The sequence below is a fragment of the Acanthopagrus latus genome, chromosome 18 (genome assembly GCF_904848185.1).
Source record: "Acanthopagrus latus isolate v.2019 chromosome 18, fAcaLat1.1, whole genome shotgun sequence".
Classification (NCBI taxonomy): Eukaryota; Metazoa; Chordata; class Actinopteri; order Spariformes; family Sparidae; genus Acanthopagrus; species Acanthopagrus latus.
The window spans coordinates 26,627,401-26,654,632 of record NC_051056.1 but is presented as its reverse complement, the minus strand read 5'-3'; the positions used below and the strand labels follow the sequence as shown (position 1 = coordinate 26,654,632).

General features: G+C 43.6%; 1 protein-coding gene across 2 annotated transcripts in view; it reads right to left on the bottom strand.

The window, feature by feature from the left end:
- Positions 1-4,524, bottom strand: part of glra4a (glycine receptor, alpha 4a) — a 46,969-nt gene extending 42,445 nt beyond the window's left edge. Inside the window, exon 1 of one of the 2 annotated variants that reach the window (XM_037077205.1) lies at positions 4,322-4,524. In XM_037077205.1, the coding sequence (XP_036933100.1) occupies positions 4,322-4,389 (68 nt within the window). In that variant the 5' untranslated portion in view covers positions 4,390-4,524. The remainder of the gene's footprint in view (positions 1-4,321) is intronic. The other variant, XM_037077206.1, reaches the window with a different exon arrangement.
- Positions 4,525-27,232: the final 22,708 nt, after the last annotated feature.

The following is a 27,232-nucleotide window of genomic DNA, read 5'->3' as shown; positions in this document are numbered from 1 at the left end:
GGTTGTCCTATGAGACATCATTTGGTACAAAATGTTACCACCCATTCCTCTTCACGCTGACCAGACCTGATCCCAAACCTTCCTCACCTCGCTGAACTTCACACCCCTCCGACATGCAGTTTTAAAAAGCTGTACAGAAATCTGGGAAAAAAAAAAAAAAACTCCAACAGGGAGCAAAATGAGGCGTCTAATTTCCACTGATGTAACACGTGATTTGGATCCTCAGACGGCTCGTCATTTCCACCAACTGTTACTGGAAAGAAATGCATTGTTTGTTAGAAGACGCTGCTCACCAGAGTTAACAGCAAACAGGGACGTGAAACTGGAAATAATGAGCTCTCAGCCTTAAGCACAGACTTCTGTGGAAGGGAGCGAGCTGAGGAGAGCAGAAAGGCTTTGTTCTCCGATTCTGAAATCTGACATTTTTAAGTTGATCGTTTAGAAAGCTGAACATTTATTAGACAAAACTGCAGCAACAGTGGGAGGCATCTCAGTGGCGTACGCGTCTACTTAATTGGGCGTCTCTGGGGGAAACAAGAAACCTGCCACCAAACAACAAAATGGGCTCAAATGCAAATCTGCTTTGTCCTTTTAGAAGTGTTTGTACTTTAAGGTTAGATTTTCCAGTCAGCACAGCAACGGTACATTAAAAAAAAAATCCACAAATTGAGGAACTTCTCAGTGAAGTGGGAAAAACTTTTCCACTTATGAGAGTCAGAGTGTCTAAATATCATAATTCTGCTACAGAAACTTTCTGAAGACGTCTTTAAGTGAAGCAATTATATTCTTGAATTAAGTCATTACCGTTAAGAGGGAAGATGGTGTGTCCCCCCCAACAAATCCAGCTCTCTCACACACTATGAAGTGGACGCCCACTAACCAGGCGGATGAGGGCCCGGTTCCATCGGGTGACGGTGGGACTTTATCTCCCGATTCTTCCAGATCTGACTCATCATCTCTCACTGACCGGTGGCAAGGACAGCAGGGTTTCCTTGATGTGATTCTCTGCCCTTCACTTCAATGCATTCACCACGCTTCACTCTCGATTTGCCAATGAACAGATACGCATCAGATGACCGGAGGACGCGGGAACGGCGGCGCAGTTTGTGTGCGTCCGCCGTTGTGGTCTACGTGTACTGAGGAAGTCAGCGTGTGTGATGGTTTGGTTTTGAGCCGGATGCAACATCTTGCAGCAGAGTGAACAAAAGTCACGTCTGAGGGAGACAGAGCATCAGGAACAAAAATCGAAACAAAGTGCTGCTCGACACCCTGCCGTGAACCCCGCTTGCTAATGACACCACACACCAGATGGGAGAGTTTGCAAAGCAGAGTTAAGTATACGATACGTCAAGTGTCTTTAGAGTCCCCGACTGAGAGTTGAGAACCTCGACTGGGGCGCCAACACACGGAAATGTGCTGGTAGCAGATACTGAAAAACCATCACGTAGAGAGGGGAAGCTGGCGCTGAATGATTGGTCTGATTCATTATCTTCATAGAGTTAAATAAAATGTGTTGCCATCCATCAGTTATAGCAAACAAAAATATCAAACATTTGCTGATTTCAGCTCCTTAAATTAAAGGGTTTGCTGCCTTTCTTTGGGTTTTGGACTGTTTGTTGGACAAAATAATGTTTTGTTGACTCAACAACTGATCATGTAAATATGCATTAGTTGCAGCCCTGATTTTTTTTTTTTTTTTGTTGACTTACTTTTTGATCAGATATTTCCAGACGTTTATTTAGTAAAACAATTGCCTCACAAGCCAACTGTCACTGGATGACTAGAGACAAACACTATCATTCTCTCGGTGGATTATCCTTCCACGCTAAAAACACACCAAAGTATGCTGCGGTCCAGTCAACCTTGGTTGGAATTTCCTCGTTGAAATTTCCAACTTCCAACCTTTAAGCGTTCCAGTTGCACAAATGCCAAAAGTTAAGAAAAAAACCTCAGCTGACCGGAGCAAAGCGACTTGTCACATGGCAACAGATTCCATCAAATATTTTATTTTAGGATACTCTGTACAAGGAAACTTCCAGTGTTTCCTTCTGCTCCTTTGTGACGTCAGGTTTGGTGGATTTGCTAGTTTAAAGTAGAAATTTCAACTTCCAGTGGCGATCCATTGTTTTATACGAGCAGGAAATCAGAAACTTAATTGCACAGGTGCCTCATCCTACTGTGTAATGAGCGCTAACCTTGATGTCGCCCTCTACTGACCTGGAGTGAAACTTGATGTTGGGAAACTACCAAAACTTCCCAAAATCATTTTGTGAAGTGAACACATGATTAGTTTGACCAACAAGCGAATGATGACAGCCAGCCAGTGCAACTCATCACTTAAGACATAAAAAAACAAACTATTTACTGCTGTAAATGTTGTAATTTAAACACATCTTGTATTAGATTTCTACCCAAAAGAACCGGCTGAGAAAAACCACACATGCAACTCAACTGGGTGGCAGGAGAAAGATTCAGGAGAGCAGATTGTTGGTTTGATTTCAAGCTCAAACAGACCTGAAGTGTTGCAACAACACACACACACACACACACACACACACACACAGGTCTCCTAACCCCTCAGCCATCACCGTCTCACACTCTGATATGAACTTCATTCAATCCGCCTCTCGTTGCTGTTTCTCATTTCCTCGTGTCGACGACCATCCAGTCCGAGACCTATCATCCCGACCCAGCTTGTGCTCTACTTTACATTCATCTCTTCCAGCACTTCCTGTCTCTCTCTCTCTCTCTCTCTCTCTCTCACAGACACCATCCTCTCTCGCTCTCTTTCACTCTCTTCATCTCATCTCCTCCTTACTATCAGAAACCATTTCTCTCCATCTCACAGCGCCGTCCTCCACTTTACTAATCTACTCGCCGCCTCGAGCTAAATGAATCACCCTCTCAGATTCCTTGTACGCGTTTCTCTTCATCCCGGTTTGCTAAATTCCCATTTTCCTCCCTCTTCCCCATCAGATTCTGCCTGTCTTTTTTCTTTTTTTTTCTCTTACACCTGCCCTCCTCAACCCCTGCCTACATGGTGAGCAGAGAGTGTGGTTCAGGGGAGAGCAGAACATTTTCTCAGAGGAGGTGCTGTCAGTCGACTGCTCTCCAGGCTAAGAGCTGCTCTCCTCGCCCCTGGGTTCACCGAGTCGCGGCTCTGTTCTGCTCCGGGATTATGCAGATCTTAATTCCCCGTCCCGCTCATACCTGAGGTTGGCAGGGCATGAAATAGGGAAAGTGTTCGCTGCAAATAAAAGTTTTCGCCACCGAGGGGGATAGAGAGGGGAGGGGAGGAAGAGAGGATGGAAGGAAGGAAGGAAGGAAAGGGAGCGTGGTGGCTGGTTGATGTTCTGAGGGAGGGAGGAAAAAGAGACATGAGGTTTAGTGGGAGGACAAGCAGAGAGAATAAAGAGGGGAAGGACAGACAGACGGACGGACGGACGGACGGATGGACGGATGGATGGAGGGAGGGAGGTGGGTTTTCTGTTTTCTTGACTGGAGCTTGTCTCCCTTCTATCTTCCAATAATTAATCCCTGAACATTTACTGGCATGTATGACATCTGAGACCTCTTTGCTCACATGTTGTTGGTAAATTGTTAATCGCGTCATGAATATGACATCACACACTGGAGTCTCTGACGTTTCACTTTAAACCTCCCTCCCCTCCTTCTCCTCCTCCTCCTCCCTCCAAAAGCCACCTTATAAATCTGCGATCCAAGCGGGAGATCCACAGGTAGTTTTGCCACCAAGGGAAGGTTTTCTCTCGGCAGCAAGACAACGAGGTTTGATATCTGATTGTGTTTTTGGTGGCAGCCTTGTTTGCATGAAGGCTGACTGACAAACTGGATTTCTTGATTTCAAAGTTGGTGACGACGGATGAGCGTTTTGCTCCGTGCGTAAAAATGCTGGATTTTTCTTTTCTTTTTTTCGTGAAATCATTCCCACGTCCCCCTTCCTCTCCCTCTCTCTCTCTCTCGCATGCACAGCACTGAAATGCCTTTATTTAGTCGTTCATCTCAATCTTATTAAACGCTGGCAAAGCCCCCCTGACAAATCAATGGTTACTTGAAGGAAGCTTAACCTCCCCTCGCCTCAAAAAACAAACCGCGCGTAATTGTCATGAAAGCTGCGTGAAAAACCAAACGCAGGAAAGTCCAAAGAAATGACATGACGTGAAGTGCGAGTCGACTGCACTGGACTAAAAGTTCAAGTCAAAGCAGCTGATGAGAGAAAACAAGTCGCACACACACACACACACACGCAAACACGCAAACACGCACAGAGGAGAGTCATAATAAATGCCAGTGCGCGCCTCACCTGATAAAGCCTCCTTGGAAAAAGCAGAAAGACAAGACATACAGAATCCGAATGACCTGTGGGAGCATCCTCTGGCTCAGAAATATCTCCTCAGTCCCGCTGAATAAAACTCGCAGTGAAAGAAAGAAACAAAGAAAGAAAAAAAAAGAGGCAAATTTTCGGGAAATAATCAGCAAATCCACAGAGCAGCGTGCGAGACTGGGCTGGAGGAGGAAGGCATCGTCTCTCTCTCTCTCTCTCTCTCTCTCTCTCTCTCTCTCTCTCTCTCTCTCTCAGTGATCCGAGCTCGTCTTTGGGGAAACTTCTCCCCCTCCCACCAAGTCCAGGGGGCTGCACACACACATCCACACAGCAGCGAGCAAGCAAGCAAGCAAGCAAGCAAGCAAGCAAGCTGGGCTTCTCTGCTTCAGGCGCGACTGGACGGCACTGGTCAGTGGAAGGAGGCAGGCAGTGTGTGTGTGTGTGTGTGTGTGTGTGTGTGTGTGTGTTGGAGGTTGTTTGGAAAGGGGAGTGTCGCGTGTTTGCGTCTCAGTGTGTGTGTGTGTGTGTGTGTGTGTGTGTGTGTGTTGTTCTCATATATTTCCCCCTCTCACTCCCAAAAATTAGGGGGAAAAAAGGGGTGTTGAAGATTTAAAGGAACAGCAGCTTTTGTTTTGAAGGCTGCCTCGTGTCTAATTGGGGGTTAATCAGGGTGGAAGGATGACTGTGAGAGTTGAATGCATTCTGGAGTGAAACAGTCAGTGATGGGAGGAGGAGACGTAATGTTGGAGGAGGAGGAGGAGGAGGAGGTCTGGAGTGAGTTCATGTGTAGACGATAGAGAAGAGGGTGAAAATGGTGCTGGAAAGTTTGAGATCCTTTTTGTGGATGGAGCTCAGTATCTCTAAATGAATCTCAACTCTGGACTTTTGGGGGTTCTTGAGTGTTTTTTGCCTGTTTTTACCTCTCAGTCTACTAGAGTCATGCCCATCATTTCTCTTCTCATGAGAGTTGGGCTCCATCTCCCTCCCCCTCCACCCCACCGATCAAGAGAATAAATCTCCCTGTCGATCAAACACCTGCTGGACGTCTTCTCAGACACGCGGCGTCTCAGGTTGTACATCAGCGTATCTGCACCTTCAGGATCCATTAAAGCGTCCGCGTGTTGGAGATCACAGGGCAGTCGCGCGATGTGATCACATCACTCACACGGGGTCTGACCGACAAATTGCTTCTGTTGCAGTCGTCCGTCTCCCCGAGTGGCTTCCCCTCCCAGCAGATCCAGTGTTTTTCTCCGAGGCGTGCAGAGGTGTCACTCTTCTCGGCTCTCTTTATGCGGGAAAACACGGCAGATTAACCTTCACCTCGTGCAATTACTCAATCTCCTTGTTCCCCCTTCACCGAAGCGTGGGTATTAAAGATGCATTGGGGTTTCTCTGTTCTTATGAAGGACTGGAACATCATAAGCCTCTTTGGCTTTTCAGTCTGATAATTCGTTTTTTATTAATATGAATGAAACGCTGCTTTTGTGTTCGGCGCCGCCATACGAGCTGGCAGGCAGACTTTATTGTAGCGGCAGTCGAGACATTTGAAATGTTATATTTATTGAGAGAGTTTATTAGAAGTGCACACTCTGACACCGGTGTCACCTTCTGCTCCCCCCCCCCCCCGTCCCTGCCTTCGTGCATTTATTTTTATTTTTTGCCGGCAGTAGAAACCTGAGAGGCCGACTCAAACAGGCAGGACGGCGGACAGAGTGAGCAGATGTGGTGGAGGAACGGAGGAAATTAAAAGATGAGCTCTTCTGCTTTTGGCAGCTGAACGTTTGTTGCTGCTTTACTGAGACGGTTGGCGAGCAGCGGAGCTCCAACATGAGCGCTGACATCTGAGGCCAGAGAGGGTGTCACCCACTAACAGACCACCGTCAGCCAGACAGACTGTAGGAAGTGAGGCAGCGCTCATCGCATGAGGAGGAATATTAATGTCACGGCACCCATCAGCTGGTTGAGTTTGTACTGTTGTTGTTGAGAATACGTTCGTCTTGTCTTTCAAAACTAGGACTGTCCCCATTTTCCAAAGTCATGACTGGAATCAACAGATCGTTGGTTTTAATGCCTCCTTTATAAAAAGAGATTGTTTATTACGACTATAACTTGACTTTATCTCAGTGCCATTTTTGTAGGTTAGCACAGGTTCGTCGTAAGTTCAAATAATATTCACCAAAAAAAAAAAAAAGAAAAAGAAGATTCTTGTGTTCAACCAAAAAGATCACAACAGCAAAACATTAATTTGGTTTCTTGCAAAGTTTGGTTCCCTCAAATCCGCCCTGAGTGAACCCTCTTCCCAAAGAAATCAATAAAGGAGCTCTGAAAAGAAACATCTCTGTTACTGTAAGTGCAGGGCGTCAAAGAAATAACATACAGGGAAAAACTATGATGAATCAAATTAAAGGCTCATATCGAAATCGTGACTCCAGTGATATTTACAGACTCGCCCGTCTGTTCATTAATGTACAGAAGATGCAGATCTTTGAAAGAACATTCAAAATTTTCCAGGGAAATAAGCTTATGTGTGATCTTGCAGAGAGTTAGATTAGATTAGAAGACACTCATTCAACATCTGCTCAGTGATGCTGCATTCAAGTGCTCCTCTGATGGTCCCACATCACAAGCTTGGAAGCCGTTCCTCCGACTTCGGTGTGTTCATGTGCATCATGCTGGAATGTTGGAGCAACATGGATACTGAAGAAAAAGAAATCTGAGTGACAAGGGAGCACAAATGAAGCGATAAAATGACCATGAAGTATGACTTTTGGGACAGTTTCTGCCATGTTTCAGCATCATGTGACATCAACTCGGCAACACGTGCACCAAAATTTACTCTGACTTGTCAAGTTTGTTGATCAGACTGGAGAGGGCACCCAAGTGAAGTTTCGGCTCATAATCTCCTCGTCTTTTTACACATTTAGATTTTTTTTATGGGATCAAAACCAACCAGATGTGCAGTACCAAATGTAAAATATATACATAGTCTCATGTTATATTACACAGGAGTAAACAAGGTGCATTTGTTGGTGAGTATTTTCTGCAGCACAGTAACTCACAGTCGGTGTGTTACAGCAGCAGGACGGAGTTTGTGAAGCCGACACACGGTAAACAACAGTGCCCATATTCCCGGTAATGACGGAACATGTCAGCTGGTGAGAACCACGTGGCTCATTACTGTGTTTTTGTCTTTTAACGCTGGAGATCTGCGTTGCATCAAAGCGATATCTTGTTAGTAGGATCGACTCATCGCAGGTTTTGATCTTTTCATGGCGTCTCTTGTTGATACAGAAAAATATTGAGTACTTTTTTTAAAAACCTTTTCACTTTGTAATATAGTCCAAGTCGTACATTTTGGACTAAAATGTGCTTTTTCACTCTGCAACATGAAGATAAACAAGGAGAAAATAAGCCAGTGATAAGCCACCTATGTGATATGTGGAGTAAATGCTGAAATGTCAACCCTTTTATCTTGCGTGTCACGCCGTAACCTCTCACCCTGCCCTGATCTCAGCTTCGTAGATTAATGGATGGCATCGCCACGAAAAGGTCAGAGTCCGTCCGCGGTGATCACTCTGGCCTTTTTCCCCCCTTTCACCCCGACGTCCGAACAGAAAGCGTTATTCGACCGACCCTACCTTAATATAACCAGGAGCCCTGGCTGTGTTTAATGCGTGGACACATACCAAACGTGACCTTTAACACAGTAACCTAAGGAGACGTGTGTTGGAGATGACACGACGTCTCGCTTCTTTACTTGCCGTCTGTAAAGAATGAAAGAATGAGCCCGTGATTTAGACTAAATTATCTGTGGAATACTGTGTCCACTGGCCGTCCATTATGTTGTCATGATGTCCAGCATTCTCACATTTGCGGTGAAAGTGTTTTTTTTAGCTGCCACAGTTGTTCCTCAGAGGGTTTTTAACCCCCATCGTCCTCCGAGAAATGGGCTGCTCAGCCTGGCACAAAATCCCAATCTCCAAACCTCCCCGGAGGGACTGACCTGTGGCTGGAGCAGCCTGTTTGTGGCCTAACCTCTTCCTTATCCTCGGCTGCAGAGTAAATAACGTTCTGCATGGCTGTAGGTCTGGGTGAATACAAGAAGCTTTGTGCAGCGGTCCGTGCTGTTTATGGCCTAAAGACGTGATTATCCTCAAAATGTTTACAGAAAAAAAACCTACACGGAGACGAGGTGAAGGTGCCGTCCTCTCCGGTCGCATCTCGTCTGTCTGGATTTGACGGGACTTGGTAACAACTGTCCGCCTCCATCAACATACACTTTACACAGGTTTCCACCTGCCGTTAGACTTTAGCAGATAATGTGCAGCGTGCAGGACGGTCGTTACGATGAAACTGAGAGAGAATCACATTTGCATCATATAGATAATTTGTCTGATGTGCTTCTCATATAAAAAGGTAACAAGATCATTTATTTGGGTGTCTTGAAAAGAAAGCCTGTAGTTCCTTCATGCAACATAAACATAGAACATAAACAGTCATTCATACACATATATACACACGAACACAAGAAGATAACGTTAAAGGTTTCACACCATCCATCATGAAGCATCAGTGGCGTAAACACAGAGTCCACCTGAACACTGACCGCTCACTGACAGGTCTCTGATTCCGAGTTCCACTTTTGTCCACTGCATTTTTCTGCAGTCTCAAAAACCAGGAGGACTGACTGGACAAGTTGTAAGCAGCACAGACTTTTCACAATAAAAGCCGGAGACCGTACACACCGTGTAGCTGCTTTTGAGTCGGGACTTCAATTGACTCAGTGAAATAACCTACAGTATCAGCATTTATGTATATATTTTTAGCAGTTAGGTCAAAACACTTCGTAGTTCATCCTCATTATTTCTCCAAATAATTGTTTTCCCAAGCCACCAGCATTATTTGAATCAGCTAATGGTATTCCACACAAAAAAATATCACAGTTACAAAGTGCTTTTAAGATGCATATTTAATGTAGTACAATAACACAGTGAGTGTAGGAAGAGCGCTTATTTCTCAGATGGAAAGTCAAAAGTTTTGCAGTTTTTCTTCAGTATATTTCATTCAGTTTGTTCTTGTTTGCTTTTGATTTTTTCTTCCTCTGTCCTTCACATTTTCATTCAACTTATTTTTTTATTGAGGCGTCTTCTTTCTTCAGTACAAGCTCGGGCGTCTCGCGGTCTTATTTTTTCCCCCCTTGATGCTCGGACCTTTAAAAAAACACGAGTGCTGTAGTTCTGTGTGGAATTCTCCTTTCTGAATATGTTGAACAAGCCAGCGTTAGATAACTTTTCTGCAAGTTATCAGCTAACGACTTGTATTGGAAAAAGAAGGTTTTTTTTGATAAGCTGTTTCTAAAAAGGAGGATAAACCCATTCAAGTGCTACCCACCTTTCAATGAAGAACGTGCTCGGCCATATCTAACCTCCTCATACATAAATATGGGACTCAACCCATTTCAGCCTAATCCTTGTGGCCTTTGCTGTTTGCTCAGTCATGTTTTTTTTTTTCTTTTCAGCTGCAAAAACTTCACACAAAACTTGTTTAAGAGAAAGGTTTATTCTGAATTCTATTTTTAAATCATTTGATAACATGTATTAAAGAACACGGAGGGGGTGAATTCTTCCCCCCCTGGGCAGAGACTCTCTCCAGGTTTTCCACAGATGTACAAAGTCAAGGAATAATCCAGACAGACATGACGACCGGTCTGCATGCATAAAGCATCCATTCAATTTGTACAGCCAGGCAAAGTAGACAGCCAATCCAAAAGAGAAGCTGATAGGCTTTGACAGACAGACATGGCTGCCACCAAAGAAATGACAAGGCAATACAGAGTCGGTCTGAGTCAGTCAGCCAAATCATTGGAAGATTACAATGTCAATGTACGCTTTAACACAATATAGGCTCCACATGTTATTCATATTAGTGGTGCTGAAAGACTCTCTTATGATTCCAGAGCACGTAGTTCACTGCAGCTCTCCATTTTCTTCTCCCGCAGAGTTAATCTGAAGGGAAGAACTGTACGAAAAAATGGGGGCTTCTGTTTGTGTTTAAGAAATCAACCGACATCAACAGAGTGCCCCACAGAGACGATTAGGCTGCTAAAGTTAGCATGCTAACCAGCTAGCGCCCAGCCCATTCTGTCTCATAATATCCACTTTGTACCTCATTAGGAGCGATTGGGACGATATAGCCGACTGTAGATTCAGCTGAGAGATGTAGTAAACTCACCGAATGCCCTTTTGAATAGGAAAAAAAGCAACAACACACTGTCTGAATTCAAGTTTCTCGTTGTAAAACACATTGCGTTCAAAGCGCTAACAACTAACCTCAGCTAGTAGCTACAGCGAAGAGTAAAGTGAACATTTGGTTTCTGTGCTGATATTCTGCCATATTTGTCCAGAGTGACCTTATAAAGGTCTCCATATGTTGCACACCTTGCAAGGTTTGGTTTGGTTTTGCTTGCATTATATTTTTGTACCTCAGGTCTTTTCTTTTTTGTTATTATTATTATGATACATAGATACAATACAAAGTAGCCCTACCAGTTTTTTTAAAAAAAAGCATGTATCTGATATCACCGCTTTAATGACCAGAGGGCTTTTAAATAACCCTGTTATTATGTTATATTTGATATGTTTAACCTTCCACTTCCTAATTGTGTTTTTTTTTCCCCTCTTGGTGTCGTTAATCTGTGTTCGCTCCCTGTGTTTCCTCAGTGTTCCAGGTTTTTGTTCCCCATCACTTTCCGCGTCGTTCTTTGATTTGCATTCTCAGTTTTTTCTTGTATTCTCTTTTTATTGCCTTTTTGTTGCCAGCCATTTATTGCCTGTATTTTGGATTTTTTCTATTGGTTTTTTCTTTTATTTGTTGGGAGACCAGCTTCATAAATAAAGCTGGAGTTTGTATTTCCAACCTGCCCGTCTGCATTTGAGTCCTCACATTTGGCAAAACCGTAACAGAGTCATAGCTTTCACAGGGGCTGCATCCTGGTTCAACTCTGGCCTGTAAATCTATGTTTAGCAGTACAACCGAGTCCACACATAACTACCATGATGTTACGGAATACATGTGAATGAAATCCCATGAAACGAGCCTTTACACACTGAAAAGACAACTAATTATTGTGGTGTAATTCACCTCACTGGCTCTGACACAAGCTTCCATTAAGGCAGACAGCCTTTATCATCTGATTGACATGTAATTATGAAGAAAACTCACAAAGTGCTGTGTTTTTCTAGACCTCTACCAAAGATGCATTCACTCGGATAGAATGAAAACAAAATATACCATGCCACGCATCTCGCTCCTTTTATCTGACCTGCTATATGCCAGGCTGTGACCTCTGTCAGACGAGCACGCCGTCTCCTGATACTGCCAACCAGCTGCACAGAGCCGCACAGAGGCCGGCGGAGGCTTGACGGCCTGTGATGTTTAACGGTGGCATAAATAGCCCAACAGACTAAAATGGAGAAAAAGGTCACGCTTAAATGACAGAGCTGAACGAGGTGACATATGGTGGAGAGGTCGGCAGTGAATGTCACGGAGGCGATCAAAGATGGTTGGTATCACCTTTCAGCGTTTCGCCATCCCGTGTTGTCCAGTCGCGTGCGAGAGAAACCGTCCGACGAGTGATGATTTGTTTTACGTTTGTTGTGTTGGCCTGCAGTCTCTCCCCTCCCTTTCGACAGCACAGTACGAGTTCTGAGGTACATCCCTCCGAGGGGACAAATGCTGCTGCTGCTTCCTTTGGTGTTACGAACAATTGTGAAGTGAACACATCTGGAACACAATTCCAGATAAGAGCTTCAAACCCAGACAGCAACTCTGTTCCCGTCCCTCAAACAAGAAAATAACCTTTTTTTTTTACACTCTCACAGCCTTATTACCAGCTGCAGGACACTTTTTTTCTGCTGCTGATAACAACATTTTATTTTTTCTGGCCGCTGCCACACGTGGGGCCGGACAACATGCCACCTCTCACTCCTTCACAGTAGCATTCGGTCCAGCTCGCAGCACTGAACCAAGTCCTTCTTCTAGGCAGCGAGACGGCCTGAAGCTCCCCTGTCAGCCAACCACTGTTGGAGTCAAGCTGAAATAAAAAAAAAAGCCTTTTTAACCATTTTATATCACATCCGGAGACATATTTATGCACCTGTTTAACAATATGTGTCCCAAAATATGACAAAAAATCTATTTTTTTGCATTTTTATGTCAAAATCCAGTCATGTTTAAAAATCTTGCACGTGGGTTACGGAGTTTAGCTGCTGTTAGACACTTACTGCTCGTTTAGTCATGCAGCTAATGTTAGCGATCCTTTCAGCTGATAAGACAAACCTGCCAAGAAAACCACCTCGGTACTGTACTGTCTAACTTCAACTTAGCAGCTGTCGGAGCTGAGTAGCCTTTTCCTACAACAACAAGTCCCTCCAGGAGAAATATTAATATATGGAAACGAACTATCTGGCTTCTGTTTCATGGGGAAATACATTTTGCCTACACATGAACACAAATCTTGTAATAAAAATCTAATATATAGACTTGGACCTATAGCTATCTGTTTTTGTGGCCGTTCCTTCAATACGAGGACTAATAATATACTAACTTTATTAAATTAAACCACTGATTCAGCCGACATGAAGAGACGTACATGTTAATAACATTCAGAAACCAGGAACTCTGCTTCTGTTCTTGTGTATTAAGGAACATGTGTGTTGTTGTTTACGCCACACACACACACACACACACACACACACACACACACACACACACCAGTCTCCACAGATCAATTGTGATGATTTGCACACTGAGCAGATTGAAATTGGTACACACTGTGCCATTTTACAGATATGATGCAGTGGGTTTTAATTGCTGCACCTTTTATGACACACACACACACACACACACACACACACACACACACACACCACTGTTATCAAAGCGTTGTAACCATGAAATACGGCTCCGGATGGGCTGACTTGAATGCGCAGCTGTGTGCAGCTATGTGCGTCTTTATGAGGCAGCGATCATAAATAAAGCTGCTCCATACTGTCTTTGTTCTGCCTGTAACATTACAGAGGAAACATGCACTTAATTGGCCGTGGAAGCATATTCTTCTTCTTCTTCTCAGGGAAAACATTTAGATCTTTTTTATAATTTAATTTGTGACAGCTCATAAAAAGACGCTCTTTTTTTTTTGAAGATGGCAGTTTTGAACTTCTTGTGTGACTCATATCTGTTGGAGTGGATTTTGAAGGAGCACTCGATGGCTGGCCTATTTTCCACGCCGTGCCAGTGACACTCGCAGGTCGGGGGGGAAAAAAAAAAAAAAAAGCAGGGAGAGACAACAATACTGTGCCCCGTGGCTTCTTTCATGTCGCTGTTGTGAGTGTGTGTGATGTAAAGGAAAAGGATGCTGAGCATTGTGGTTATGCATTAAATATTAATTAGCTATCAGAAGCATTGAGGAGTTAAGAAATCTGCCTCTCGGTTGTAGTTTTCCTTCACAGCGAGGAATCTGTCGGTCTTCAGGGAGCTGCAGTACCATCGCTGGCTGTGGATATCCTGTACAGTTGTGTTGAACCTGCTTTTCTGGCGTCTTTTTAAATTAATCATGGATTTTATGATCAAACATGGATGCTCTGAAGTCCGGCTCGTCTCTGAAGTATGATTCTTAACGGCATGAAACAGGGACAGACGTATTTACAATTTCTGCTTTTCTTGGAAAATCATCTTTGTCGCACGCTGCACGTTCATAACACGCTGCTGTAACTCAAATCATTCCTGACGTGTTCTGGTACACAAATGGTCACCAAGACATCTTTTACTCATCTGCATGAATAAACACTTTTGACACTCTAGTTAGTCGGACGCTAAACTGGAAGTTTGCCTGCTATGTCAGCGATTCCAGGTATTTTCAAACCCAGAAAGTCTAATGGCAGGAAAGTCCCAATCATAGCAGGTTTAAGTGGGATTTGTCACCAGTGGAAAAAGGGGTATTATAAACTTAAAAATGCAACGGAGATCTGATTCAGGTTCTTATCCTCATAATTCCATAATTACTTTTTTTGCTTTTAAACACTTTGTTACCTTGAGCTTCTTCTTTGCCCCTGACTTTAAAAATCAGCCTGAAAATTAAACAAATTTGTTCTGCAAACCACAATACGTTCATACACGGCAGTATATATCTACAGTGTGTGTATGTTTATGTTTATGTAGGCTATATGAGTTGATTAAATGTCATATACAGCTGCCAACACTCAGACTGTCTGACTGGAGCAGAGAACGCTGCACAAATCCAGGAGGCGTCAGGCAGGAAGCGCAGTGGGAAAAAAAAGTTTATTTCAGGCTAAAACACAGAGAAAACATCAGGGAAACACAACAGCAGGGTGAGAGGAACACAACAGATGACTCGACGGAGACTGAACCAAAATACCAACTAAACTAACGAGGGGATGAGGTGCGGGAGGAGTGAAGCGGGGAAACACAGATGAGCTGGAATGAGTTGGGAAAACACAAGACGGGGGAAAGAGCTGATGGGTGTGCTGGAGTGAAACCCTAAAAATTGGACAGATGCCTCACGCCACCTCTGACTTCCTGCCTGGCATTGACTGTCTGTGGAAGATGTCCGCCTCCCTCAGCAAACTCTGCACTGCTTTAACAAAGCCACAACATTCATCCCTCCACACTGACTGACAGGACTCATAACTCTTACAGCTACTAGAGGACTTTGTCACTTGATGTGAACACGTGTTGTTATTGAGCGTTCGCTGTAACGACCGAGTCAGGCTCGGGTTCAGAGTTTCCTTTGATGAACTGTGTTTTTTTTATGAGGTTATATATCAACAGAATAATCTGGCACGGTCTGATTGAGCAGCTGTCTGGGGCAGAGAAGTGGGCTGTGATGTCTGAACATGAATAATGGCCATGCAAACCAGCGCGGATACAGTAAGCGCCCGTCTGACATCTGAGTAAATGCACCTGAAATTGGTTTAGTTCCGCATACTGAGCGCCTTGGACCGAAGTACAAAAAGACGTACGAGTGCTACTCAGGAGGAGATGTCTTCCTTTCCCGGTGACCGAAGCGCAATAACAAAAACTAACAGGGGCATTTGAAACGAACACGTCTGTTTAAATGTAAATTATTAAATCGGAATTCACGGCGGATAGGCTCCTTTTTATTCATAGTCCGCCACGGTTGAAAGTGCGCTTGAGTGCATGCATTTTGAAAATGTTTTCATAATTGATCAGTGACTCTTAAGCTGCAATACAAATTAGGTGCAGAATTAGTCAGGGTGAAAACGGAGCCAATTAACATACAGTTGATTGACCCCTTTGTGCTCAGGCTCCGTGAATCTTTACAGGTTAATTTGTCTGCTCTCAATTGTTATTGATGCGATAGGATCTGGGAAATGTTTCCTGGAGTTAATGGGTCTGAGAGGGATTTTTTTTATTTTTTTTGTTAAGTAAACAAGGGAGAAGCTCTTGTCAGCTGCCAGCCGTGTCCAGACAAAAGAGGCGATAACCTGCAGAGTTCAACAAGAAATCTCCGACATGGAGGCATGATGAAACCAGGAGCAACCGCATCTCGTCTCTTTATAAATTGGAAAAGGTTGACATTGTAGCCTCCTACTTAAGGTAACAGACCTGAGAGGTTGCCCCCCCCCCTCCCCACACACACAATTCACAATATGGACCAGGATGCTTCGGGGTAATGCAGATTCTCAGGGGTGAAAAGAGGCTGTTAACTAAAGCCACTCATCAGCGGGGAAACAGGGGGATAACCGACTGCAACAAGAGAACAAGAAACGAAGAGCAGTAAACGGGGGGGGAGAGAGGATGATTCATGGTGCGGTATCAGGAAACTGCTTACGTGAGGTGGCACGGGATGTACCAGGCCCCTCTGAAGGTTGTAGATATATTGAAAAGGTGTTATATAGCATACAGGCGATTCATTGTGTTTTATTTTGTCACCTGTGGGGTCATTTCAGTTCAACAGACGATTGCAGAAGTTACATTTCAAACGTTTTCGTCTCTGGATGTATCCAGAGGTCAAACAACCCACCCGTCTGAGCCCCGGTTGTACAGTTTACACACACATTTCTTGTATACATGCTCTTTAGTTTGTGTAACACTGCCATGCTCCCTAAAATCACACACACATACTTGGGTGGCATTCCATTGTTAAACAACAACACTGGAAGGGTCTTTGTTGCACGATCTGTGTGAGAAAATAGCTACCATCTATCTCAAAGCAGGAGGAAGTCTGTCCCTACTGAAGATTAAAAGCTTTGAAAGAAACCGCGTAACGTATTCTGTACAGTACCTCGCTATGAGACAAAGATCTCTCAAGCACCACAGCAAATATTTCATTTTGATAAAGAGCCCGATTGCTTTGTGGGAAGTGCAACAAACAGTTATTGAGTTGTTTTCTTTAGTGATCCTGAACTACATCATGTCTCAGAAAGTTCAAGGGAGGTGAGATTCAGTCGGCCCTTAAAAAGCGTCTTTTAAAAAGGGCAACACTGAGCTGTGCACAAACCGAAGCAACAAAAGTTAAAGAAGAGATCATCACTTCTTTCTCTCAATCAGCGATGATCAGGCGGTGAGCAGCCACTTCTGCTGAACACACGCCTTAAATATTCTTTAAGTACTTGAGGGTCTGACCTTCATCTGTCTCAGCTTCATGTTACAGCGTTCTCACTCTGCCAGCCAAATAAGCCCACAGCTGGAAAACAGCAGGGGATCCAACAGCACTGTAAACAACACAAGTTTGAGGTCTTTTACACTCGTGACCTCTGGTATTTTAAAAACAGACAGGAAGAAAACCCTCAAGATGATCAGTCTCGCTAACAGTTCAGCGAAGGCACTCTCCAAAACGAAGGTACAGGAGGAGTACACGTTTGTATCAGGAAGTACACTTTCACAGAGGATAATGGGACTCCTGGGATCAGATTCATACATCATATAGATTTAAAGCAGTGTTTGATACTAAATATTAAATGTGTATAGTCGTAGGCAACACTACTTTGTTCTGGATTAGGTTTTTAAAAATAGAAATAATTGACAATTGATGGTGTTATCAGTAGCCCCTTTTAGATAGAGAAGGTGGGGTAGGTGTAAACATGTGATGTGACGTGAAGCACAAAGTTGGGCGTAAACAGTGAAGCAGGTCGAATTTGTCTTCAAAATAAGAGCCTTATATTTCACCCCACTGGAGTTTAGAAATAGGTTCTTAGCGGGGGGCTTTTAATTTGAAAGTAGCGACCATTAGTAGCTTTCTGCTACAACGACAAGCGGACAACATCATCTACAGAGACCGAGGAGACGCTGCATCTCCTGGATCCCAGCAGCTCTCCAGTTGCTCATCTTGATGTCCGCGGATGAAGTGATGGACTGACTGCTGTGATCAGCTGTTTGCTGGTTTTAAAACTCCCCGGCTGTGCAGTCGCACAACAGCGCACGTCATCGACACCTCCGCCTGTCTCATGCAATTGTCGGCACATGACCCAGAGTATGATCCTTACCTGAACCTAACCAAATAGTTTTGGTGTTCAATCAAACCAAACTGCAACAGTTTCAAAATGTTCGTAACAATTCAAGAGTTTATCAGCAAGTTTTATCCTCAAAGTGAATGTATTGAACACTTCTCGTGCAAAATTTAAGCAAGAGGAGTCAGTAGAGCATCACAGGTTGAAGCTTAAGGCCACTGAGCAACCTGTTGTATGTGACCAGCGCAGGAAGAGAGAACAAAAAGTCAGTAGATGAACTCAGTTCTGTTTGATTCCCATCATCGAACAGAACTGGGAGTTCATCCAGGTGGGAACCCAGTAAGAGTCCATAGTGACTGACAAACCAATTTTACACTTATTAGCACATATATGGAAGTTTTTTAAAATATGGATAAATGTGCTCTACATAGACAGTTGATGTTTTCGCACCAGAGAGCTTGGAACAGTTGGAGGCAGCATGGAAGCCAGTGGCAAAGATAAAGTGGGTCCTTTTAAAAAAGACTTTTTTTTTCATTATTTCCTTCAGTAACAGAGTGTTGAAAGGTACATTTTGGTTTCAAAAAGTACACAGAGTACCATCGTAGCACTGTTTACTGCACTGCTAACAAGGTAAAGCCCTAGTGTAGTTTATTTTTTTTTCTGAGAGTGTGAGAGATTCTTTGCTCTCCTCATCAGTTTCCCCCCTTTTCCCTCTTTATGAATATTTAAGAGAAGTTCAGTCCAACAGCCGGGGGCACATGAGGAAGAGAGGGCGAGAGAGAGAATCACAGCGTTACAGTTTGGGACAACGAGGAGAGGAATGAAAAAAAGAAAAGAGTGGGGTGAGGAGTGAAAGTGAAAAGTGAGAGATTTGGTTGTAATCATGTAAGTAGTATTAATTCAGCATATGGTGCTTTTATCACAGTTGAGATGAGAGAGATGACAGGATGGAAAAGACTGAAGAGATTTGTGCTTCTTGAGCCGCTTTTTTGGACGGATATGTTTATTTTAGTCCCAATGAGACTTCAGAGGTTTGAGCTGATACACTGAGCAGCCGACTGGAAGATAGTACCACTGCACACTTACTGACAAAAAGTGGAAAACACAAACACTATTCTCTTTAAATAAAAAAAAAAAAAAAGATATATAGCAATCTGAATAATTTGCTCCGAGAAAAACATCACATCAGAGTCGCTGTTCCTGTCAGCAGAGCAGATTGCCACTGACGAACGGCTGGAACAACTGGAAATCACTTTCCGCTGCGCTATGAATTGATGAATTCCACCACCTGCATCTCTGCGGCGCAGCACTTTTGACTGCAGCAGCTCTGGAATAATGTAAGCAGTCGCTTCTATTTCTTCTCCTCCTCACATGGAGCTCCAGAGCTGGAGGGGTGCGGATGGTAATTGGTTTGACTGGAGGTTTAGTCGGCGGCAGGGAGGGGTTTCTCCAGCGGTGCTAACCGCATCTCTCTCCTGCGACTCCGTCTTCATACATCACTGAGTCAAATTTGAATAATTCATCAGCGTGTTGTGGGTTTATTTTGTCAAAGCATCCCCCCGACGTGATGGAAGGCAGGGTTTGGGATGTGGGAGGAAATGGAAGCGGCAAACTCTCAGGGAATGATCAACACAGTTATTAGTTCTTGTCAGAAACTTGTCTAACATCCATCATGGCTAATTAGGTTTATGACATGCAAAGGCACAACATCTTATTTGGGAAATGAATGGCGAGGCAGAGCAAAACTGTAAATGAGAATTGGTTATCCAGACCTCAAGAATTACCCCAGCTAACACATTTCAGATTCTCTTTTTACTTTGGTTGCTGTCACTGGATGTATAATTCAACCTGTTGTGTAATATGCATTATACTGCTGGGACTTCTTGGTATCCACAGATAAAGTAAGATGCTTACTCTGAGAATCCTTCTAAATCACAGAGTCTATACATTTAGGTCACTTCTATGGATGAGATGTGCTGTGGTGCCCTGCAGCTGCTGTCTCCACTGTGGGATCCACCACCCACTCAAAAAACATTTTGGCATTTTCCTTTCAGAGGTGCTCATCCTTTGTTTCTTTGCCTCCTGACATGAATGTCTTTGTTAATGTAAAAATCACACCGCCCTAGTTTCCTGAATGTTTGCCATTTTGTCTGCACCATAATTAACGATGCCAGTTGCCAGGAAATAATGACTGCAGTTATTATTTCTGCAAACCACAGATGGATCCAAGTTTGTCATAGGCCAACCAGTCAGGCCACCTCCAGTCGAGTTAGTGGTGACAGAACCAGGTTTTTATTAAAAGGGAGACGTTCAGGATATTTCCGGCTGTCCTTGTAGCAACCAAACCAGGTATTTCAAGCCAAACCATTAAGTTTTAAACTTAACCAGAGCAGAAGCACAGCGCTGTGACGAGAGAGAGATTGAATCGAAATGAATGCAAAGCTTTAACTTATCTGTGGTTTTACAGAAATGTACCACACTGAGACAACTCTTGAGTCTAGTCCCTCTGTAGCCTTTTTCACATTCGCACACAAACACAAAACACTTCCTGATCTCCAAGTTTCAAGAATTTGCATCTTTAACTCTGCGTCTCTGCAGCACGGCTGGTGAGGCTCGGCTGATTTGGTGTAAAAATACCACACTATTTTTAATTTTTCACTCCTCTTTGCCTCGATGAACTTTCGTGTCAGCTTCAAATTCTATGGCTCACAAAAAAATAAATAAAACTGCACCTTCCTTTCAGACCACAGAATCGCAAGATGCTCTGCCGCGATACGACTTTCAGGCAGGGTTTTGCTGGTTTGCGCTCGGCTGGCTTGGACTCGACAGTGTCCTGCTGAGACACCTGTGGGATCTTCCTTTCGAAAAGGCTGACATTCAGTCACGTCTCTCAGGCTCATGGCTGGCTCTCCGGGGGGAAGCTGAAGAGACAAAAGCCCAACGTGGCATGGATCCTAACAAAACCAGCCGCTGCAGATTGGCTCAGGCCTCCCTGCTGAGATCCCCTGATAAGGACACGGAGCAAACTGACAGCATCCTCTTTCTTACAAGGAAAGAGTGGAACTCTCCATCCATGTTGTGGTAAAAAGATAGAGCCTCAAAACTGGAGACCTCAAGTGGCTTTAAATACAGAGCATGTCATTTTAATCAGAACGATAAAAACAAAGATTTAGTTTGATGATGTTGTGAAAAAGCCTCGGGATCAGGGGAGTTGTTGTCCTCATTGTTAAAACCAGCAGTGCTGATGAAACACTACCTGACATGACTCAAGGACAAGGTGATGGGTAAAGTTTTATTCATTCACCGACTTCCCTCCTCATTGTCTGAGGTATCATCTGATGTTTTCCCCCCAAATTATAAGCGCACTTGACCAAATTAATTGTTAGCTTGAATGATTTAGCAAATTTTATCACAACATTCAAGATAATGTGAGTTACGTTGCTTCAGAGTTGGCAAAATCGTCTTATTCCCCTCGTCTGACAGTATCTGTTAAGGCTTGTGAAGTGCTGGGCGCAGCATTTACTTCCAGTCTCTGTGTCTATCTGGCAAATAGTTTATTGCCAGAGTTTAAGGGAGTGGCTTTTAGCTTTAGTGAGCAAAGTGGGGAATAGAGCTGAACTGAGCTGAGCTGAGCTGAGCCAAGTGTCCAGGGGAGAGGTGATGGGAGCTGAGCAGGTGAGGGCTGAGTCCGGGGATTGTTTGAGTTGGTTGGCAGAGGAGACGAGAGTGGAGGGTGGAGACGGAGACCAGAGCAAACAGAGCAGCAGTAAGAGAAGAAGGATTAGTGGAATCCAGAGAGCAACAGGAATCAAAGCTACAAAAATGGGGATAGAGACGCAGGCTGACTGGAGAGGTGGATGTGGGAGAGCTGAGTGTTTGGAGTCTTGATGACGGGATCAGATGCAGCTGCACCGGCTCCGGTCGGGCCCAGTGCACCTGCCTCCACTCAGGTCATCACATCAGCAAACACACTGACGCAGGGAAAACTCAGGGAAAGGTGAAAACTAGAAGGTAGAAGTGGAGGATGTGACGGTATCTGGAAACAATAAAGCTCTGTGGGTCTTAACAATGTTTGGCTGCACAGCATTATTTGTAATGCTTGACCTTCCTGCAGCCATTGGGTCGGTAATTGTGACAGTCAGTGTTGCCAGATTGGGTAGTTTTCCACCCAATTGGGCAGTTTTGAGTTGAACTGTGCAGAGTTAAAATGCGCTTTGGTGGGTCAACAGACTTTGGGCTGGTTTACAATCAGAAGGTTAAATGTTAAAGGTGTTATTTAATTGATCATTCTTAAATTGATTACATTATTCATGCAAAGACATCCAGTCACTCAACAAAAAAAAACCTCTTTATTATTCTCCTGATGGGTGAGTTACCAGCCATCTGTGACTTATAAACACACACACGAGCCAATCTGGCAGCTCCACTGAGTGCGGTTTAAGGGATTAACTGAATTTCACACGTTTTTAACCACAAATTTTAGTCTGTTTCCATTAAATCCACCACATTAAATGACTAAATACTTAAATCTTTTCAAATTGCACTCCATCGCGTTTGGGCACATAAGTGACTTTTTCAGGGTTTGGTAAAGATCACGGTTTGAGCTGAAGTGACTCATTTGCCAGGAAAGCGAGGGGAGCTTTGTCATCACGGCTGAAATAATGACTGCAGTAATGTGTTTTGTTGATCCACCCTGTCCTCCTCTGTCCGTCACACTGCGTCCTCCGGTCTTTGTGTCTTGAACAGAAACGTACATTGCTTTTGGGGGATTTTTCGCTGAAAACACTGATAGATGTTCATGTTTGCAATATATCATAAATTGATTTTTGCCAACAACTGAACAAGAGAGTCGACGCTGCAGCCTTGTAATTCCCAAAGGGAAGTGTTAAAAAAAACGCAGAACAGCGCAGAATATATCACCAAGATTGACACGCTACCACATGCTTTCTGACCCTGCAGCCAATACACATTTAAAAAAAAAAAATAAGAAAAAAGACGAGGGATGTTTACCTCCCATATGAGCCAGGTCTGGACCGCTGCCATGCCTTCTGTGATGGAGGAAGAGTCGAGAACATTTAGATGGTAATGCACGCAGATACTTTCCAATCAATGCCCCGGCTGGAGATACTTAAACCCTGCGTGGCATTGTTTTGGATGTCCACCGGCTCTCTCGGTTGCACCGTGATGAATGCAAACTGCGGCATAAAATTGAATAAAAGCGAAACAACACAAACGAAAATTCAATAAGAGGAAATGAATGGGGCTTTTCTACGAGACCAGGGAAGTGTATCTAATCCCTTAATTAGACAGAATGTCCACATAATGTTTTTTTTTTTTTCTCCCTTTTTCTGTGATGGCCGTAGAGATGTAGGGAAGAGAAAAAAAGAGGGATGGAGTGAAGTGGATAATTAAAATGAAGGAGGATACGGCGGGATGGACTCAGGTGCTCTCGATTTGACATTCAGCTGAGGGTTCTTAAGAGAAACCATAAAACTCAGATTTCCAAACTCCAAACGTATGTTGCTTTGCCTTCGCTGATTAATAAAAGCAGTGATTTAAAGCTTTGTTGATCTCATCTGTTCTGTTTGGGTCGTTTTACTGCTGCCAAAAAAATTAAAGCCCAGCCTTTTTTTCTCCACTTCCTATCTCCGTCTCTGTCTGAGAGCAAAAGAAAAAGAAATAGAACTTTTTTCTTTTGTACCACACCGAGCCAGAACTTCACAAATTAAACCTGCTGCAACAAAGTGCCGCTGCAGCACAAAATACTTAATCCTAAATCACACTTTCTGCAGGACTTTGAGAAGAAGAGTTTGGGGGGGGGTTGTGTGGAAGGAGGGTCACATAATGGGGGAATTCGTGTTTTTCACTCGCTGGTGTTGCTACATTACAATAAAACCCGCCGACGCTAATGGAATGATAGCAAACGACAAACCCGGGGAACGCAATATCGCTCCTCCCTGTCTTAAGAGTGAGAAATCACACCAATAAACATGGTTAATGGCAGCACAAGTAAAAAAAAATAAATAAAAAAAGCAACGTGCCTTTAAAAATGCTGGAGATACACAGATGTTGGAGGAGGAAGAAGACGGTGAAGGAGGGAAGGCAACATATTGAACCAATAACTACACAAACAGCGGCGATGTCTCCCTCAGCGCCTGTTCCACCCCTAATTCTCTATGCCGTCTCCATGGCAACCGTTGGCTTTCGTAGCCCACCTCAACACAAACACGAGCACCAAAGACAAACACACACACACACACACACACACATATGCTTGTACATGGACACAAACCCATGTTGTGTTCTGCACTGACAGGTGATTTTTGCTGCAGGTAAAAAGGAGCAGAAGCCTACAGTGGTGTTTGTGTTTTCTGCAGCAGATATAAAAAGATTTCTCCAATTTGACGACGAAAGACATTTTTATTTGATTTAATGAGACTCGGAGGTAGTCTTTTATCATTACTGCTGCTGCTTGATCTCTGCGGGGAGTACCTTCTCCTGTGCTGAATTACGAAAGAAGGAAGGGGAAAAAAAAGGTTTAAAGCAACATTATGCAACTATTTTACCTTTAAAAACAGCAGCTTTGAAATCATTCTGATGGAGCACTGTAGGGGGGACGGCCCCTCTTTCATCACCCACTCCGAGCACCAAACACGTCATCCTGCACTCGGTTGAGCAGGTACGCACTCCAAGTCCAAGTCGAAATAACACTTAACAGTTTCATTCAATCTATCCTGTATCGCCTCTCAACACAAAAGCATGTTTTTAACTCGCACAATACCGTATTAATGACTTGGAGTTGTGTGCAGTCGTGAAATCTCAAATGGCGGCTCGTCTTTGGATTTATGTGCGTATCCGAGCGGCGTGTAAGCACGCTGGCTCAGAGCATCAGCAGCAGCCTCGTGGGGGGGAACAAGAGGAGCAGCGGTGAGATGTAATCACGCAATAATTCTGTTACTGTTCGTCCACGTGCCACTCCGGCAATCACGATACAAACACCCTGAGGACGGGTACCCAATAAATATTTGCCCTCAGCAGTCATGAAACAGGACCTGCAGGGACCCAGAGGTGGATAGTAAATAAGGCAACATCCAGAGGTGACGCAGAGGTCGGCCTACTCATGTGTTTGTTCACATTTTTCATATCTTTTTGTCCAGTAAAATATATTTAATGATTCGGCTTTAACTTTGCAGCAATTAGAGGCCAGTTAAAGTGTTTTTTTTTTTTTTATGTTTTGTTTGAAGAGGACATTTTTATGGAAGCAAAATGAGCATAAAAGAGGAGGTTATAAAGAATGAAGCAGGGAACAGTTTTGCTCCGTTGTTTCGTCTTTTATAATCCCTTTGGGATGTGGGCTCTGGTGTTATGATAATCATCCCGCTGACAGCTTTATTGCATTATCATTTCACTATGAACGCCTCGAGCTGAGACGGAGCCAAGAAGTCAATATCACAATGTAAAAATGATCAGTGTCATTTTACAGTGAATTCCTGGCTATCACTGGCAGTAAATTCACAGAAGTATGCTGTAATTATCTTACAGTAATATAGATGAAAATAGCACTGAACATATTGTGTTTCTACAGTAGCACAGAAACTATTTAGTTGTTAAAATACAGTATTTTCATGTAAAATGACACTATGATACTGTAAGAAGCATCTGCAGTTATTGTAAATATGCACATTTACAGTAAAATTACGGCAGGGTGTTGTGTTTTAATGTCGAAAACAGAGCTTTTTAGCACGCTAGCCTGTTAGCATTCATACCTCGTTGGACCACCTGTAGGCCTGTTAGCTTGTTGTTAGCCTGTTAGCATGTCCGCTTGTGTACCTTGATGTAATACCACAACATTTTATTGCTCAATTACTGTATTGTGCTGTACCGTTATGTTACATCACGGCAGATTACTGTAAAAATAATTTCCCATCATGCATTGCAAAAGCATAGTAACAGTAGTTTACCATCAGACCGTGGAAACCTGGTGTTTGTTAACGGTGCAGGTTTGATGCTATGCTAATAGTTGATGTTAATTCAGGCTTGACTACTGTTTATTTAAAGACAAATCTGCATCTTTAGTTTTCCACTTTTCAACCTGTAATCCTGTATTCACCCTCAAATACTTTAATAGCTGCTATACACACATTTAAGTGCTCTGTAAAACCCACTACAAGGTTTTAACTGTCAGGTTTTAGTGGGACATGAAGCCACAAAGCTCTTCTGGTCCATGAGATGGTTGCAGATAGATCGAGTACACTAGTCCTCATAAATCAAACGCTATCATTGACAGGTCACCATAAAATAAAAAATGTATACTGTATGTGTTTGAGGCATGGGGCTGTTACAGGGGGCCTTGTAAACACTGTTGAAGGAGAATCTCAAGGTTGTGTGTGCCCGTGTTGATGTGGCTGTGAAGATCTCTGTAGATACGGTCTTCATGTGCGACTGTTTTTCTGTGTGCCAGTGTTTACTGTATATTTTGTGAATCTGCGAAACATCAATGCGGCCTATGTTTACAGTCTCACTCTCACTGCTTCTATCGATCGACTGTGATGTGCAAACATCATGTCCTCCGTGAGAGCTGCACTGCACAGAGATTCAACTTGCAGTTTACACTTTACAGGTGGCGTGCAGAAGAAGTAAGAATTGCCACGGTGCTGCTGAACGTTGCAGGTTACCGGTAAGCAGATAAGCACAATGAGAAATGACGTTAGTGATAACACAGCATGATCACACACAAACATGCCACGAAAAGCAAACAGTACTTTTCCTGCGTGTTTACAGCCCAGCGGCATGTCTGCAGCACCACACACTATTGAAAGTGACACTGGTGACTAAACAGATTAAAAAAACAAAAAACAAAACAGAAACCAAACCAGTCAGATGTGTGTATCGTCCAAATTAACATGGACCCACAGCGAATGCGCCAAGGCCGGTGCACAGAATTAACACACAAACGCTGTGGCAAAAGGAAGTTTTCCATTTCCTGCTGCCCATTAACTCGGTGCTTACTCGCACAGATGAGCGAGCAGCGAGCGATCCACTTTATGTCACCTTAATTATCACCTGGAACAACACACAGCCTCTCGCACTGCAGGCGAAGTCTGCGCCGCTGCCATCTACGCCTGTGTGCCAAATAAACAGAAAACACAGACCCTGCAAAACACTGATATTGTGCACAGAGACAGCATTAACACATAAGTATCTAACTTAATACAGTGGCAAGTTTAAAGTTTACAGTTCGGTCAAAACTAAAAATAAAGCTGTCAGAGGAGTTAGAAGACAAGTTAAACACTGAACTCAGTGTGAACTCCATGAATTATTTCACCACTTAACACATTTTCAGTCGTGATCATTTGAAACGTTGCGACATAATCTTTGGCTCATACCGCTATTTTATGTT